This window comes from Salarias fasciatus, chromosome 5 (assembly GCF_902148845.1).
Source record: "Salarias fasciatus chromosome 5, fSalaFa1.1, whole genome shotgun sequence".
Lineage (NCBI taxonomy): Eukaryota > Metazoa > Chordata > Actinopteri > Blenniiformes > Blenniidae > Salarias > Salarias fasciatus.
In genome coordinates this window covers 10015517-10031435 of record NC_043749.1, presented here as the reverse complement: position 1 = coordinate 10031435, position 15919 = coordinate 10015517, and the positions used below count along the sequence as shown (strand labels likewise).

Here is a 15919-nt window from a genome sequence, read left to right as displayed (position 1 = left end):
TTTTCTTTAAAAATGATTTAAAACAACACAAGCAACAACAAGACAAGACTCATAAAGCAACATGGAACACTAAAATTATAACATTTTAAGTTCTCGATACAGTATATCAATTATATATATCAAGAGCCACTGGTGTCACTCTAGAGCACTCCGGGGCGTTTTTTGCCCTCTAATCCACCAGTGAAGAAGAAAAGCCGGAAGCTTACGATAGCCGAAGCTACGTTGATTTCTCCGTTTGATCGCTGTGGGTTTGTCAACACAAGCAGCGGTTTCAGTTCGTGTCCAGCCACGAATACCTGTTTTCACTGGACTCTCTGGAGAGGTATGTCTCCATAACACGCCTTCTGGTTCGTAAATGTGAGAGTTCTAAAGGACCTGCTCATGTTAGTAAGACATCTGCTCGTGCTAGCAGTTGCTGTCGCTAAGTGGCTACATGGGGCCTGTTAGCACAGGTTAGCAGGTGGCTAGCAAACAGCATCGCTGCTCTGATTTAATTCCACCCGACTTCATTTAGACAGTTTGTTCTGCGAGGGTTTGAGTTGAGTAACAGTCCGCCGTCGAGCCTCTATCTAGTCGATTCGTTCCGTTAACCACAGATTTAGCTTTAGCTTAGCTCCATGAGAATTAGCCGGATTAGCCTCGGCTACGTAAGTAGCCTCCTGTTTATTTGGAAGTGCTTCTTAGTAGCGTCTTTTCTGCAGTTCGTCACATGTCAGCTGCTCAACACATGACAGCACCTTAGCTGGACACTTCCCTAAATTTGACTTCAGTGGAGCTGCTGTCAAAAGACGGTTTAGTATGCAAACGTATCCCAGTCATGTTACCGGAGCTGTAACAAATCGTAGTCTGATTGCACTGTTCTCCTCACACTTTGTTGAAGGTTTCTGTTCTTTTACAGTTAGGAGAGCGAACTCTCACTTAGCAAAACGTCAATTTAAAACGATAAAGCGAAAGTTTATAGAATTTGAGTTCAGATGTGAAATGCAGTTGAAACGTATGAGCTGTGGTTCACTTGTGGGTTGAAGAGCTGTCTGTTGAGTTAACTTGTTCTCCCTGTGGTACTCCAGATTTATACCGCAGTCCAAAGGTCGACGGATTTGTGTCTGGAAGGACTGTGTCTATTTCTCTGTTGCTCCTTTGATGGGGTTGGCACTCAGGCTATGTTAGAACATCCGGTTTCCCCTAAGATGAGCAAAGTTGGGGAAAAACATTGATGGAGGGATTAAGTAAAGTCTTCTTCAATACTTCAATACTTGGGTTGTTTGATTTTGAATTTACAAACTAAAGGATGAGTTGATTCATTGCAGACGTCAAAGGATCACGTATCACAGCCAAACTGTGGCTAAATAATGCTTTAGATCGATATGACAGGTATTTGACTGTATGATTTGATGACATGTAAATAAGAATCACTCGTTCAGATTCCTTGCTCTTCTGAGATGTGTTCTTTGATTTTTGGATTTTTATTTGGTTGTTTAGTTGAATGATGTTGGAACATTGGCTCAATCAGGACAGCAAAACCCTCTAAAGTTGTACATTTGTTCATCTTGATAGTGTGTTTTTTTTTAACTAAGATGGAGAACAGTGAAAGACTAAGCTTGCCAACACTACTCAAAGGTCAAGGTTCATGTTGCCCAAGTTTTCAGTTCATTCCATAGGATAAAACATTTAATTTACTGTGAAATAACCGGGTTATGACATATCTGCGTTCTTTTATATCTGGGATACTTGAAAGGGATCATTTCAGTGAAGTTTGAGGATAATTTTATTACTCAAAGTCACCTGTTGAAAATACAAAAACCCATTCCCACCTAATAAAACTGGGACAAATGGTTCATTCACATGAGGAAAAACTGCAACAACTGATTTGATTATTACAATACTCAAATTTGAGAGGACTGAACCACTCCACATTCTCCAACTTCTGTTGAATGATTGTTTTTGCTAAGTTCTGTGTTTTATGTACAGTTGAAAACCATAACAAAACAAAAAGTCGAGAAAGGGTAGGCTTGCAGTAAGTTACAAAGTAAAGCTTTGAGATCTGTTCAAAAGTAATAAATCTATATGTCACAAAGGTTGAAAGCGAGACTGAAAACTGAAAATGCAGTCTAAAATAGTTTTGTGTCAACAGAATATCTGCGTTGTCGGAAAAGTTGTTGTGCATCATCAAAGTACGGTCGTGATTAGTAGCACCTGTCGGAAAGAATGTGAGATTTCTTCTGAATGAACTGCTGTCATATGATTCCAAATTGCCATTCCCGTAATTGGGTTTTGTTGGCCAAAGGCTTTCCCAGGTAGCCGAACCTTCCGGTTAATTAGGTGACAATATTGGCTGCAGCAAGACGTCTTTAATCCGGTTGATTCAGAGCTCCTTTGACTTCCTCGCTGTTGATGCAACATGCTGTTCTTGGCTCGGTTTCATCTCATTCGGCGTTCACTCCCATATTTGTTATTGTTTAATTTGTTGTTCAATTCAAGCGATATACTATTTTAACATGATTGGTGATAAAACCAGTTGCAGAGAAGTTGCTTTGTGTTTCCACACAATCTTGTGTTTCACAAGATCAGTCTTGTGAGGGAGCATGTCTGGCAAGTGTTTAATATAGTTTCATATTTAAATCATGGGGTATCGGGGATAGATTTCAATATTTCCAATGTCCTCTCGATCTCCAGATGAACAACAACGGGAATAAGAGAGCTCCAACTACAGCCACGCAGCGACTTAAACAGGATTACCTCAGGATAAAGAAAGACCCTGTGCCTTACATCTGTGCAGAGCCTCTGCCCTCCAACATCCTAGAATGGTAAGATCTCATCGTGTATGCCACTTATTGTTTTCCTAATGAAAAAACATTGTTTTACCACATCTGAAGTGACATCTGCAATACAGACACGGATCATGCAAAGAAGTCTTTTTAATCAAAACAAGCTGTACCGTCTGTTTGCATATCGCTGAATATCATGGTCACCTCATCGTCCCTCGGGACCCCTTGTTTACTAAAACAATCCCAAAAAATGAACCATAGTTGTTTTGTAACTCCAGTTGTTGCACAGGCACAGTATGAAACCCTGACTGTGAGCAGCAGACACTGTGCTAGAACATGTCAGCAAGAGTTCAGCGATCAGTGTTGACACGTCTCCAGAGTCACTGTCAACAGACTGCGATCGTATTGTTTGCAATTCTTTAAATGGTTCAGCTCAGCGGAGGTGAGTTATGTTCCATGGAAGACTGACAGGGTAATCATTAACATTCATTTCAGTAGAGTCCTTCCTGTGAATTGGAGGTTGTACAACCCGGAAACATTGCATGACAGCCTGTAAAACAAGTTCTATGAGGCTGCTACGCTTCAGTTCTTTATAGGTTCCTGCCATTATTTCTGACAATCAGCAATCTGTTTCTTAATACACCACGTTACAGGCAATGAAATAAGTCAAAATGACTGGCGAAATAATAAAAGGGAAAATATTGGCCAGCAAAGAGATTGTGCACGTTTTAGCTTCGTCGTAAAAATGAGACGGTGAACTGTCGAGCAGGGGAAATCAGTTATCCTCACATGTGGATTTCTGCTTCCTCGTGAAGCTTTCTGTCTACCCAGGAGAGCCCCATCCCACACTTTGAAAAGCCACTGATATAAACAATTGAGTTCCAGATCAGTAATTGTTCACATCAGGTTTAGCTAAAGCAGAAAGCAGTGAGGCTCAATTGAGGGATGGCTGAAGTGGCAAAAGATGGAGATGAATGGCAATTTAAATTTAAAGGTTGCAATAGTTTGTTTTGCTAACAAGAACATAAATATTAAAGCTAGGGTCTGCGATCTTGGAAAACTAGCATGTATTCGAATGTAGCATCTCCCCAAGGCTCCGCCCAGCTCCCACCCCATTGGAGGAGCTCCCGTTGGGAGCGAACGCACTAGACGCGGAACCGCCGCACGCGCTGAAGCGCACGTGCACAGAGTTTGTGATCGCCTCCAACTGCCCACACACAACGCGCATAGGAGCGCAGCGCGCCCGCTCAGCTTCGTTCTATTTTTCACGAGCGCCGAGAGCGCCTTGGCAACGGGCGCGCACTGAACCACGGCCAGCGCACGCCATTGAAATGTACGCGCAGGGGGCTGGTAGAACGGCGAAGGGATTTGATTGGTTCCTGAAGAGCGGTCCGTGCCTTACGATTGGTCGGAGTTTTTACTGTCCTTGGGCCGCTACAGTTGTCAGATTTTTTCCGCACCTTTTTCCGTACACATAATGTACTGACTTCTCCCAGGGGGCAAGGAGCATTTCACTCAGTATGACAAAAAGTGCTTTTGGACAACATGGTCTACCCTAGCTTTAACTTAATAAGCAAAAATGTAATAAAGTTGATGCAAATGTAAAATGTGTGATTTTTCACCACTTCTGGCACAAATGCAGAGGAATACTGAACCGGACCATTGTGACAGGAATCTCTCTCTGTGTAATGTCATGCCAGGTCACTAACAAAGACTTCATTTGTTCTTTCTAGGCACTATGTAGTCAGAGGTCCTGAGAAAACTCCTTACGAAGGTAAAACATACTTGCTCTTGAGCACCTCCTCGCATGCTTGTGTTAGCAGTCCCTGAAGATTTGCATTCTTTTTCTCATAAGTAAAGTTTCCCCTGGCTTTGATATTTTCGGCCTTATTTTGACTAATTCCTGCTCATTTTTTACCGGATTCCCAGGTGGATATTATCATGGAAAGCTCATATTCCCCCGAGAGTTTCCTTTTAAACCACCAAGTATCTACATGATCACACCAAATGGGAGATTTAAATGCAACACCAGGTGAGAAATGAATGTGACTTTTCATTTTCAACCACAACTGCTTGAGTAATTTGTTTAATGGATGTGTGTGTGTTTGTCCCGCCACAGGCTATGCTTGTCCATCACAGACTTCCACCCAGACACGTGGAATCCCGCCTGGTCCGTTTCCACAATCCTCACAGGGTTGCTCAGTTTCATGGTGGAGAAAGGCCCCACCCTCGGCAGCATCGAGACCTCCGACTACACAGCAAGTCAAACTTTAGTTCCGCAACATTGATGAGCTGTGATTTTCTCACATATCTGACACGTGCTTTTGCTTTTCTAACAGAAAAGACAGCTGTCAGCCCAAAGCTTGGCCTTCAACCTCAAAGACAAAGTGTTCTGCGAGCTGTTTCCCGATGTGGTGGATGTAAGTAGATTGTTTATCCCGACTTCCATCCCTTATTTGTTCGATGTCTGAGAACTGATTGAAGTTCTGCAAAAAAAAAAGAGACAGAGAGAACATCAAGATAGACTGTTCAGATTTTACTTCTCAAATCGTGAGGATGCTGTGGTTTGAACTTGCTAACCACCTAATAAATGATTCTGCACATCATTTGTGAAGAATGTTGGGGCTACAGCTCTTTGCAGGTCCTGTGTTAGGTTTGCTTCACGACTCCTCAGTCTGTGCTGCATGTCACACTTTCTCCAGACTTTAATAAGACTGCGCAGACCTGCTAGTTTGGTGCACACTCCCACTAATGGATTGCAGTAACACAGCAATCGCAGCAGGGTTCGTTTCAACCAAATATGTGCAAACAAACTAAAATGTCTTGGTTTTGTGTTGTCCAAGTTACACATTTCACCCTTAGGACTTTACTTCTTGAATTTACTGCTTGAATTCCTTTTGGCTCGTTAAATGTTTGTGTAAAGCAAAAAAATGTGACGCCGGTTTGGATTACGACTGTTTGTGGAATTGTGCCTCTCCTTTAGCTCATTGTCTTGGTTTGGATTGTGTTTCCCGTCAGGAGATGAAGCAGAAACAGAGGGCCCAGGAGGAGTTAAACGCCCGCACTCAGCCTCTCCCTTTACCCGACGTGGTGCCTGACGGCGACCCTCAACATGCCCACTACGGCCTGCCGGCCCTCAACGGAGGCGCCGCCCCGCTGGAGGGCCCCAACCCGGCCCCCGGCCTGCAGCAGGCCAATCGCAACCATGGACTTCTAGGCGGCGCTTTAGCCAACCTGTTTGTGATTGTAGGGTTTGCGGCGTTCGCCTACACGGTCAAGTACGTGCTGAGGAGCATAGCCCAGGAGTGAGAGGAGCGAGCGTGGTGGGGCGGCGCTCCCCCACCCTCCTCTCTCCCCCGCCCCCTTGCAGGCGAGCCAGCCAGTGGACTCCACATCCTAAAAACACACTACGCGGGGGGAGGGATGTTCAGCCCCTTCACAACCACCACAACCATGGACTTTGGAAGACCAAAACTTAAATCCCACCTCTCCTGATGGGGGGTGTGAATCGGGGTGGCAGGAGGGCCAGTGCGGGGACTGAAGGGTTCATTAAAAACGGTTGTGATCCACCCTGTGCTTTAGTGGTTTGTATCAGTAGTTGGAACAAAGTTGGCTCATGGGTTGTGGAGCAGTGTGGAACTGTGAGCAGGCAAACGGGCCACGGCTGGTTCCACTGCGCTGGACGGCCGGTCAGCCGGTCACCACGGGGGGGGAGAATACAAACTCTCCTCCGCAATGCTGTGAACATCCAAGTGCTTTTCAACAGCTCGTCTCCAGTAGACGGCGGCCAGGCGTGCCTCTGCCCAGACTCCTCATCCCAGAGTTTCCAACCTGAAAGAGAGAAGAGGCAGAAGCACACCGAGCATTTGGTTGTTTCACAGGACGACCCAGCCTAGATTTTCTCTTCAGACCGTAATGATCCGCCAGATTGAAACACTTTTCCTCCAGTTTTTTTAAGTGACAGATGATGGCTTCCACTGAGCGTGTGGGCAGGAGCAAAGTCAACAGTCTGTTGTTTTTGTTTTCCTTAAACTTAGGCGTGTTAAGCCCCGGGTCAGACTGTTCATTTAGTGATACAGCCCACAGGTTTTGGATTCCCCTCACATGTGCCCATACATGTCAGTTTTTTTTTCTTTTCAACTCGGATCGTCATTGTGACCAAGAAGGAAGGGTAAGGAAATTTAATTGCGTGATTCACGCTTAAGTACCATCAGACAGGAAGAGAATGTGCAGCAGCAAAGCTGTGTACACAAAGATGACAATCAGCTATGAGGAATTCCAGAGAATAAGAAAACCCACCTCGGACACGCCCACATCTCTTTGATACGGGGCTAATTTTAGCCATTCAGATAGTCAACAATTCTGATGCGTCTCTTGAACTTCTCAGCATCACTACTCGACCCCAGTAATATTGGTTTGAGATCCAGTCTCTGATCAGTGGTGGTGGTTCGAGCCCCAGTGTCCTCTCCAGCCAACCCATGAGCCAAGCAGCAAGACACCAGAACCTCTTACAATTGGCTTTGCTGACCAGTCCCGCCTCAGTCTTTTCAGGTCCAATTAAGGAGACACATGAAAAGAGCTGACATTACATTTCTGTATATTACTTCCTCTTTTCTTTTATTTTTGCTTTTTTTGTTTTGTTTTCTTTTCCCCACCCCCTCGTTCTCCTTAGTTCTAGAAGCGGCCGACCTGTCTGTGGTGGTTCTGAGGACTCGTGCAGTGTTTGCTGAGCAGGGCGGTCAAACACACAGACGGGCAGTGGCCTCGTCCCACATGATTGCTGATGATTTACTGTTGTGCATTGAATTTAGTAAAAAAAAAATGGTTCTACTGTGTATCTAATGTTTCAACAGAAAACGGTCCGGAAGGAAGAAATCCTCCTGTCTGTCGCTCTTCTTTTCTCAGCACCATTTAAAGTAAAGACAAAAAAAAAAAAAAAAAAAAACTGATGATGGAAGTGCGTTTGTGTGATGATACAGCAAATGCCTACATTTTCCATGCTTCAGTTAATCTTGTGTGACATTGTATGTTTTCATAGTAAATACCAATAAATTACCCCGCTTGACGGGGCATTTAATAAAGCCTTGCTTCAATCTGCCCCTGTGGGGAAATGAGCACACTTCAGAGGTGGGAGTCGAACCTGAAAATGCAACTTTATTTTACCCCCTAGTATAGTCTCACATTATCTCAACATGAAATCAGTAATGCTTGTATGACTGACTCATCCCTCAGCACCAGTCCCTCAACTGCTATCTGATGCAGCATGCAATTTTTTTTTTTTTTTTTTTTTTTTTTTATCCTACCTCACCTGAAAAAAAAAACCCAGATAAGACAGAGTCCGCCAGTCAGGCATTCTGACTGTAACACAAAAAAAGCTGTCTGATCCGGAACTCTTCAACCTCTCAGACCTCCAGCTCTAAACTGACATTGTTTAAAGCACCTCAAGCCCTCGACATGCAGCCTTGAAACTCTGTCTGCAACTTTTTAAAAAATGTTTTTAACTGTTTGGTTCCAGATGTACAACAGATAGTCAACAGCTCTCTTCAGACAGGCATATTTCCAAAAGCTGTGAATACAGCACTTATCAAACCTCTTTTAAAAAAGAGCCATCAGTGGGGATTAATAATTACAGGCACATGTCAATCATGCTTTTCTTAGTTACTGAAAATTAAGCATTTCTACAACTTTTTATTTATTTTTATTTTTTAGGAAAAAAAACATACAAAGTTCAATGCTTACAATTATATTAGACAAATTCAGTGTCATCCCATGTTTTGCTCCAGCAGAGCTCCTTCAACAGTGTCACTGCACAGTTCATTGTTCCAACATTCTGCAAAAAACATATATACATACAAATGAATGTGAACTGGCAGAAATTGACAAGCCCTATGATATTTGCATCAGAGAAAGGAAAAAAAAAAACACGATAAAATATAGAAATATGTGAAATAAAGTGACATAAACCAAACAGAAAACAAAAAAGGAATTCAAATTTAAATGAATAAACATGCAAGCAGTCATAAGGGACCGTTATCAATGAACTACAGTATCAGTCACATTCATTTATCTGATATCAGTTAAATAAATAACATCATGTAGCATAAAGTGTGTGAGCACTGTAGTAAATCATCTCCATGGTTAGGTGATATATTTGGCTTGTCCTCTGAATTTACTCAGAATACTGCAATAAATGTTTTTATGGGTAATCCCACAGTAGCTGAAACAACTTCCCGCTTTTATGGCACAAAGAGCAATAACTTCATTGTTTTTCAGTCTGGATTCTGACCAAGACAAGTGCTGAATGACATGTTTATTGCTGAATGACACGCTTAGAACTTTGATCTGTTTTTGCTACTGGATCTTAGTGCTGTTTTCGACACAGATGACCACAACATACTGCTTGACAGACTTGAAAACTGGCTGATAATCTCTGGCGCTACATTAAGTTGGTTTAAATCTCACTTGCAAGATTATGTCTATTCAGTGTAAACAGAAAAGTATGAATCTGAGTATGGTAAATAAAAATGGTAGAAAAACACAAAAGCCCATCATTTGCAGATGATGTATTAATATATTTAGTTAATTCCAGCACCAATAACATGTTTTTCATGTTCCGAAATTTAATGTAAAAAAAAAAAAATATATATATATATATATGTGTGTGTGTGTGTGTGTGTGTGTGTAAAAAAAAAAAATATATATATATATATGTGTGTGTGTGTGTGTGTGTGTGTGTGTGTGTGTGTATACATATATATATATATATATAATGGGGGAAATAAGTATTGAACGCATTAACTGTTTTGTCATTACATTTATTTCCAAAGATGCAATTCATGTGACATTTCTTCCAGACACTGGTATTAACTCAAATAATCCACACATGAAAAGAAATCACAACATTCAAATCCATAAATAGTGATTATGTGGAATTAAGTGCAATAACACAGGAAAAAAGTATTGAACACACCATGGGAAAGCTGTATAGTTTGTCAAGGAAAGGCACCATACCATCTCACACCTGAAAGTAATTAGTCTTTGTACTTCCTATAAGTGCAAACCAACATCAGCTGGGTTAGTGCTAATTGATGGCCCTATAAACAGGTTGTTTTTTCACCAAGTAGTCAAACAAGACACATCTCATGATGGGTAAAAGCAAGGAGCTCTCTCAAGACCTTCGCAGCCTGATTGCTGCTCAGCATCAGAATGGAACTGGTTACAGACTTATCTCAAAGAATCTGAGTATTCCAGTAAGCACCGTTGGGGCCATTATCCGCAAGTGGAAGAAGCATCACCTTATCATCAACAGGCCGCGCACAGGAGCTCCTCGCAAGATTTCTGACCATGGAGTCAGAAGGATGGTCAGAAGAGTTCTCAAAGAGCCAAGGACCACCCGGAAAGCACTCCAGCAAGACATGGAGGCAGCAGGTACAAGTGTTACAGAGAAAACGATAGGCAATGCACTCCACCGCCATGGCCTCTATGGACGCTCAGCCCGCAAGACTCCGTTCCTCAAAAAAAGGCATGTTGAAGCTCGTCTAAAGTTTGCTAAACAGCATCTGGATAAGCCTGTGGAATACTGGGAGAATGTTGTCTGGTCAGATGAGACCAAAATTGAACTTTTTGGCTGTCATACTACACACCATGTTTGGAGGAGAAATGGCACTGCACATCACCCAAATAACACTATACCAACAGTGAAGTTTGGTGGTGGAAACATCATGGCATGGGGTTGTTTCTCATCTCGTGGTACTGGCAGACTTCATATAATTGAAGGAGCAATGAATGGAAACATCTATCGGCAAATTCTTGAGATGAACCTCCTGCCATCCACCAGGATGATGAAGATGAGACGGGGCTGGACCTTTCAACAGGACAACGATCCGAAGCACACGGCAAAGTTGACTCTCGAATGGTTTAAAAAAAAAGAAAATCAATGTGTTAGAATGGCCCAGTCAATCACCTGACTTAAATCCGATCGAACATTTGTGGAAAGAACTAAAGATAAGGGTTCACCAGAGGGCACCAAAGAATATTCAGGATTTGAAGACAATCTGTGCGGAGGAATGGGCAAAAATCACACCTGAGCAGTGTGGGCGATTAGTTCATACATACAACAAGCGTCTGGAAGCAGTCATTGCAAACAAAGGTTTCTCCACAAAGTATTAAACGAGTCTCAGATAGTGTGTTCAATACTTTTTTCCTGTGTTATTGCACTTAATTCCACATAATCACTATTTATGGATTTGAATGTTGTGATTTCTTTTCATGTGTGGATTATTGGAGTTAATACCAGTGTCTGGAAGAAATGTCACATGAATTGCATCTTTGGAAATAAATGTAATGACAAAACAGTTAATGCGTTCAATACTTATTTCCCCCATTGTATATAATATTAGAATAATTATTAGAATTAATATCCTTAAAGATCTTTTTACAGGTGTTATACCTTTTTCAGTCATTGTCATTAGAAGCATCAGAGAAACAGTTACAAGAATGGGACAGATTAATATCTAATACATGGGCTGGGGAAAACCTGGGATACCATACAAGACGATCCAGCTGCCCAAAAATAAAGGAGGACAAGTTCTTCCCTTTCTAAAACACTATTGCAAGGCAGCCTGACCCGGAGGCCTTCGATGAGCCACAAAGCCAGATGGGAAAACAGTGAACAAGCAAGAGAAAATAATTACCACTCACTGCGATCCTTACAAACTTAAACTCACAGATCAAGGAGTTTCCAAGATCTCAAGAATAAATCCGGCCTACAGAACAAGAATTACTTTGGATGCCTACAAATGAGGAAGGAGCAGGTTTAGACAAATTATGAATCTGAAAACAATATTCAACAGTTATTTTTAAAAGCTTACCAAGATAACTTCATTAAGACCCAGACCCTGGATTGGTAGCAGGTAGGGAACCTCCAGTTCTAATCTCCTCTCCCTGGGGGATGAATCAGCACAGGAGGATTCAGACCATGGACTTCCAGTTCCAGTGTTGAGGATCCTGGAGAGAGAGAGAGAGAGAGGCTGGCTGCAGGAGGTGAAACATAATGACTGAGTAAGGGAAGAAGCTCAGTGTAGATACATCAGCTGTCTGAAGCAATAGCAGCTTCACAAGAAAAAAAGGTCCAGGGAGGACCTTTTGCAATCTCTGCATCTTTCTTCACTTTGATTTAATGTATTTCTTTTATATGTTAGTAACTTTCTTGTGTCTGAATGGTGCTGTAGAAATACAGTTGCATTTGAACCTCATTCATTATTCAAATTTAGGTGAAATGTTTTCTGATAATCTATGTCAATTAAAAAAAGGATAGACTTTTCAACTTCAACAAGCAAAGGTGTGAGTCCAAGACAGCTTCAAAAATATGGGAGGGAAGGTATTTATTGCTCGTACATTAAATGCTAACAGTGTTATTTTTTTTTAGCTACCAGGATTGCAAAATATCTTGCTGTGGTAGCAACATTATGAGCAGTATACATAGTTTCATATGGCCATAATTTGAATTGTTTTTTTTTGTTTTGTTTTTTTTGTCTCTGACCTGGCAGCCTGCCTGTGAGTGGCAGATAGAAGGCAAGTCAGGAGTAGTGCAGCAGAGATTAATCTCTCCAGGTTCACTTTGAACCCACACAATGACTGCCTGCTCAGTTCTTCAGAAGAAAGAAATTTACAACGTGTGGCAAGGTGGACAAATATGACTCTTCCTTGGAATTACATGTAATATAACCATGAACTTGCACCATAACCTGATAAACAAGTTATATGAGGCTGTAGCACTTCAATCTTTCCTGGTCAGCTGCCATTGTTTCTGGCAATCAGCAATTTTCTGTTAATATCAAACTTTTCAGACATTAAAATAAAAATGAAATGACTGGCAAAACAGTTAAAACAAAAATATTGCAAACAATTCACATTTATACATGCAAGTGTGCATTTTATTTTTACTGACAATTTCAATGCTTTGTTGTTTTTTCTTTTCCATTTGTTTCTCCCACTTGAAACCCACATGGAAAGTGTTTTGCCTGCATGTCCTTTGTTGTAGGCACATAGTCAGAGTTCCTAAGAAAAACCTTCCCAAAGAAAGGAAAACACACAGGCTGTTGAGCACTTCCTTCTATACTTGTAAAGCTTGTTGATGGGCAAGTGTTGACAAGTTCCTCAAGATTATTTCACAGATAAGTTTTGCTCTTGATCTGTAAGTCTTTCTTATGAATATTTCTACCTCTGTGTCAGTGTCTGCCCATATTGTCATGGAAAGATGTTATTTTTAAACTACAGTGTGTGTGTGTGTGTGTGTGTGTGAGAGAGAGAGAGAGAGAGAGAGAGAGAGAGAGAGGGAGCGAGAGAGAGACAAATTTATCACAATTAGGTCAACCTGTAATTTATACTTCATATAGTATTCGATTTACATTTAATAAATGTAGTACACTTGAGTGCAGTTGCAGGTATTTACTCTGAAGTTATTTGTTGGCCAAATTTCATCTTCAAAGCTTTGTAAATATTTTTTAATAAAGTTATATATATATATATATATATATATATATATATATATATATATATATATATATATATATATATATATATATATATATATATATATATAAATATATATATATAAAAATATATATAAATTTCCACTCTCTAACTCTCTAACTTATTTCTTTTTTTAGAATTATTAAAAATGAACAAGAGGCCGTAGTTTGGATACCTCTGTCCAATACGTCACAAGATATAGCCTGGTGAGAAGATGATAAAAAATGCACAGTTTCTACAGTTCTAAATGCGTAACAATAATAATAATAATAATTATAATAATTTCACATTCATGAAAATCTCAAAGTGCGAAAGGTATAAAACTCAAACAGCAAAGATAAAACACTTAAGAAACAGCAATAAAAATCATTAAGTGCTACGAAATTGAAAGGGTTTGTAGTCCGCATTTTGGAGGAAAAAAATCTGTCACTAGTTCCATATACACCGGGTCAGTTATGAAGTCCGGGAATATTTGTTATTCTTGTTCTTTCAGAAGCGACTCCATCGATCCATCAATTGTGACGTCACGTGAAGAGTGCGGAAGTGACCATGTTTGGGCGAGTCAAGAGAGACGCTCGAGCTTTATGAGGAGCAGCAGGAGCGCAGTGAGGACAGGCTGAGCGCAACTACTCTTCCAAACAAGTGAGTAGCACTGAAAAGGACTGATTCAGTCAACTTGTCTTTGTACTTTAAGTTACTTGCTGCACTTTTTAAATGAAGTCCTCGGACCGTCTAACAGAGGGTTTGTCTTGGTGTGTCCTGCAGGTCTCATCCGATCGGACCTCTCTCTCCGACATGGACACGCTTGAGTGCATCGTCTGCTTCGACCAGTACTCCCGCAAAGACCGGGTCCCGAGGATGCTGCACTGCAACCACACCTTCTGCACCCCGTGTCTGCAGAGGCTGTCCAAGCTGGAGGGCCGGATGTACACGGTCTCCTGCCCGCTGTGCCGCTGGATCACCTGCACGCGAGCCAGCCTGACGCTGCCCGGGTCCCTGTGGATCAACACGGAGATCTGGGACCAGATGGTGGCGGAGAAGAAAGAGGGGGACCACCTGAAGGACGGCGGAGACAAACTCTGCAAGCCCGCACTGTCAGTACGGCGGGAGTCGCTGCAGACCGCGTGCAGCTCGGTGTGTCTGCCGGTGTTGGTCTAAAGGCGGATCTGTCGTGTGTTTCTCTGTAGGTCCCATTCTCAGCGCTCTGCTTTCACCTGCGCCTTCCTCAAGCTGTTCCCCTGTGTCTGGATGGCCTCCTAGAAACTCTTCCTCACTTGACGAACAAACCCATACCTCAGCTCTTCTGCCGGACAAACTGGAGCCAAACTTGTGATTCATATTTTAATTGATATGTAAAATATTTGTTTAGTGCCATACTGTAAAATCCAGACAGCTCGGATACTTTTTACTTTTTGTGAGACGCCCGGTAGTGTGTCAACTGTCGATTCCACAATTCTTTTTTTAGAGAAAAATGCTCAACTGTTAACTTTAATTTTGAGCAAAAACTATGATTAAAATATTTGTACATAAATTACGATATAATTTAAATAAAAAGCAATTGTTGAATACAATGGAATGAGTGCTTTCTTAATTGCAGGGTTGTCAGACTGTTTTGGGATGCATTTCATCTCAATTCTCACAGATTAGTCAAGATTTAAACCTTTAAAAACTGAACTATTTTTCTTAGTTTTTGTGTAAAAGATAACCTTTAGCATGCAAGTTTCCAAAAAGTCCTGGATCCTGGGATACAGGATACAGACATCCTGGACAGTTTCGAAAGAACTCTGAGCAATCCTGCAGGATTCCGAGAGCTTGTTCCAAACATTAGGAGCGTAAAAGCTGCAAGCAGCCTCTGCTGTGACTCTGGGAACAGAAAGGATTGATCCAGATGACCAGAAACAGACAAAGAACATCCTGGGTAAGCAAATCTGTAGTTTTTGGAGACGGCTCTCTGACGACAGGAAGCCTGACTGGAGTGATGTTGATTTTTGTGAGACCTGAGTGACAGCTGGAGTTATCAGATGGATTTTCTTCGACAATTCAGTCTGAACATGACTTCAAGACTTGAGCTCTTTAGTTCCTGTTGTACTTGTCAGGGTTTTCTTGGCAGTTCAGACTCAGATCAGAGGTCACGGCCACGTTGAAGTTCCACTTCTTCTTAACCTCGCAGATTGAAGGTGATTACTGACTTTTTTTTTTATTTAGAAAGAAATCTTTTACTATTTGGCTCCAAAAACTGTTTCATAAGTTTGTACAAAATGTACAGTGACTGTAGATATGCATGTAGAACGGAAGGAAACGAGAAATATAAAATGTAAAATTCCTCCACCAAAACCTGAAAACTCAAGTCTCAGAGACTTTGCTTTGGTGTTCCACAGTCCACGAAATGTTCACCTCAAAAATGTAACTTTTTTTGACAGTGACGGAAAAAGGCATTTCTTATAAACAAGTTATAGAATACTTGATCGCCTCATTAGAAAGCTGTTGAAACTGTAGTATTTATACAAGTAAAACCGATGATAGAACTGTTTTCATTCAAGTTTTTTTCTAAAGGCTTTCTTAAAATGAGGCTTAATTTTCTTACAATAATCACAAGTGCAATAACTGTCCATTCTCAATAA

The 15919-nt window shown here is 41.4% G+C and overlaps 2 protein-coding genes across 3 annotated transcripts; both read left to right on the top strand.

The window, feature by feature from the left end:
* The first annotated feature begins 189 nt into the window (after positions 1 to 189).
* On the top strand, positions 190 to 7752 carry ube2j2 (ubiquitin-conjugating enzyme E2, J2 (UBC6 homolog, yeast)). Its single transcript, XM_030092717.1, has 7 exons — positions 190 to 322; positions 2674 to 2804; positions 4499 to 4539; positions 4695 to 4797; positions 4885 to 5023; positions 5105 to 5185; positions 5784 to 7752. The coding sequence occupies exons 2-7, from the start codon at positions 2674 to 2676 to the stop codon at positions 6072 to 6074; spliced, it is 786 nt and encodes a 261-aa protein (XP_029948577.1). The 5' UTR covers positions 190 to 322; the 3' UTR covers positions 6075 to 7752.
* A 5117-nt stretch (positions 7753 to 12869) lies between these two features.
* LOC115388560 (RING finger protein 223-like) lies at positions 12870 to 14869 on the top strand. Of its 2 annotated transcripts, XM_030091738.1 has the most exons (4): positions 12870 to 12960; positions 13792 to 13940; positions 14064 to 14392; positions 14486 to 14869. In XM_030091738.1, exons 3-4 carry the CDS (start codon positions 14094 to 14096, stop codon positions 14556 to 14558), a joined length of 372 nt encoding a protein of 123 aa, XP_029947598.1. In that variant the 5' UTR covers positions 12870 to 12960; positions 13792 to 13940; positions 14064 to 14093; the 3' UTR covers positions 14559 to 14869. The 2 variants fall into 2 exon arrangements, with proteins under 2 accessions (XP_029947598.1, XP_029947597.1); XM_030091737.1 differs by lacking the exon at positions 12870 to 12960 and having other exon boundaries at positions 13647 to 13940.
* Positions 14870 to 15919: the final 1050 nt, after the last annotated feature.